The sequence below is a fragment of the Trachurus japonicus genome, chromosome 9 (assembly GCF_045865225.1).
Source record: "Trachurus japonicus isolate A0001 chromosome 9, Traja_1.0".
Taxonomy (NCBI): Eukaryota; Metazoa; Chordata; class Actinopteri; order Carangiformes; family Carangidae; genus Trachurus; species Trachurus japonicus.
The window spans coordinates 34,442,532-34,444,010 of NC_140915.1; the positions used below are offsets into that span (position 1 = coordinate 34,442,532).

A 1,479-nucleotide genomic window follows, 5' to 3' on the forward strand; every position below is an offset into this window, starting at 1 on the left:
CAATCGCAGCAGCAATGAAGATCTTTTCATGTTTCCTTTGGCACAAATGACGGCCATCTTAAAATCTTCAGATTTCAAGTAGCTGATGTTATTTATCAAATTAAGTTATGTTCACATTTGAAATATTTGTGTAATAGTCTATTGAACTATTGGGAGAAACAAAAGACACAAGTCCATCAACTGTTTCATTTTTGATGTTTTTATTTTCTTAGAAAAGTTATTAAATATAGATGATTTACTTACAGTACAACTTCATTACAGAGACAAGACTGGTCAGTATGAAACATGATGAACACATAGAGACACTTGTTTTTTAGTGATGGTGAAAAACTGCTTCACTGATGAAAACAGTGCAGAGTCCTACAGCTTGGATGTGGTCTGGACTCTTGTTGAGCTCACAGTACTAGTTTGACTGGAGGCCGTCGTCATCACAGCTCCTTTCTTTTCAGACCTGAGTCAACAAAGGACAGTGTTAGTAAAAGGCACTGGAACCAGTCACAGTGGTTACTGGAAATCCTGAGCATTATCACTTTGTCATGGTGTCTGAGGGTTGACATCTTACTTGTTGATATTTTCCTGAATGTATTTTCCAAGCCGGGAGTTTGGATTCACACATTTCTTTCCAACTCCTCTGAGGTTGACACTGAGAGGGAAGAGAGAGATGTGTCAGCGAGAAGCTGAAGAACAACACATCAGTGGATGTGCTTTATTTCAGCTCAGCTACTCACATAATCTCTGTGTTTGAACAGAAGATGCTTGGACGGTGTATGACTGGCTCTCCCTGGATGAGCTTTGGGTTGATCATGGCGAAACCCTTTGAACACATGCATCTCTGAGATGTGTTGTCTTGTCCTGAGGGAGGAGGAGACAGGACCTTGTTAATTACAGTTTATCACTATCTGCAATCATTTTCACATTATATCCAGTCATTCCATCTGTTCACAGAAAATACTGATGAGTGCAGCTTTGAAGTTGTTGTACCAGCAGCTGCAGGCATTTTCAGCTGAAACACATTGTAACCTGGAAACTACTTGTGTTGCAACAAGTGACAACAGAACCTGAGACTAAACAGATCATGGTCATGTAGGATTCACAACAATAAACTCTCACAGTACCTTGTGCACAGAGGACCAGCAGACAGGTGAGGAAGGCAACGACAGCTGAGTTCATGGTTGGAGCTGTAGACAGGTTCTGGCTCTCACTGCTGTGTCTTCATTCACTCTGAGCTCCTGATGCTTCACAGCACGGATCTCCCTCTTTTATACACGATATACAAGTTTCATTTTCCAATAGCTTTTCACTTCCTCCTCCTCTTCCCTTTTCTTCCAAAGAGCCTGTTTCTCAGAAGCATTCTTATGCAGACTGTTTGGCTCAGACACATGTTTGTCTGCAGAGAGGCTTCTTTGTAATTATGTCTAAATGAAGAGGGAATGCATGCAATTCACATCAAAATCATCATCAATGTAGGCTACTTGCACA

The 1,479-nt window shown here is 41.0% G+C and overlaps 1 protein-coding gene across 1 annotated transcript; it reads right to left on the minus strand.

Annotated features, from left to right (window-relative positions):
* Window positions 1–202: 202 nt before the first annotated feature.
* LOC146981943 (C-X-C motif chemokine 11-1-like) lies at window positions 203–1,229 on the minus strand. Its single transcript, XM_085788220.1, has 4 exons — window positions 1,116–1,229; window positions 729–852; window positions 563–643; window positions 203–451 (listed from the first exon to the last, which is right to left on the minus strand). Exons 1-4 carry the CDS (start codon window positions 1,168–1,170, stop codon window positions 361–363), a joined length of 351 nt encoding a protein of 116 aa, XP_085644346.1. The 5' UTR covers window positions 1,171–1,229; the 3' UTR covers window positions 203–360.
* Window positions 1,230–1,479: the final 250 nt, after the last annotated feature.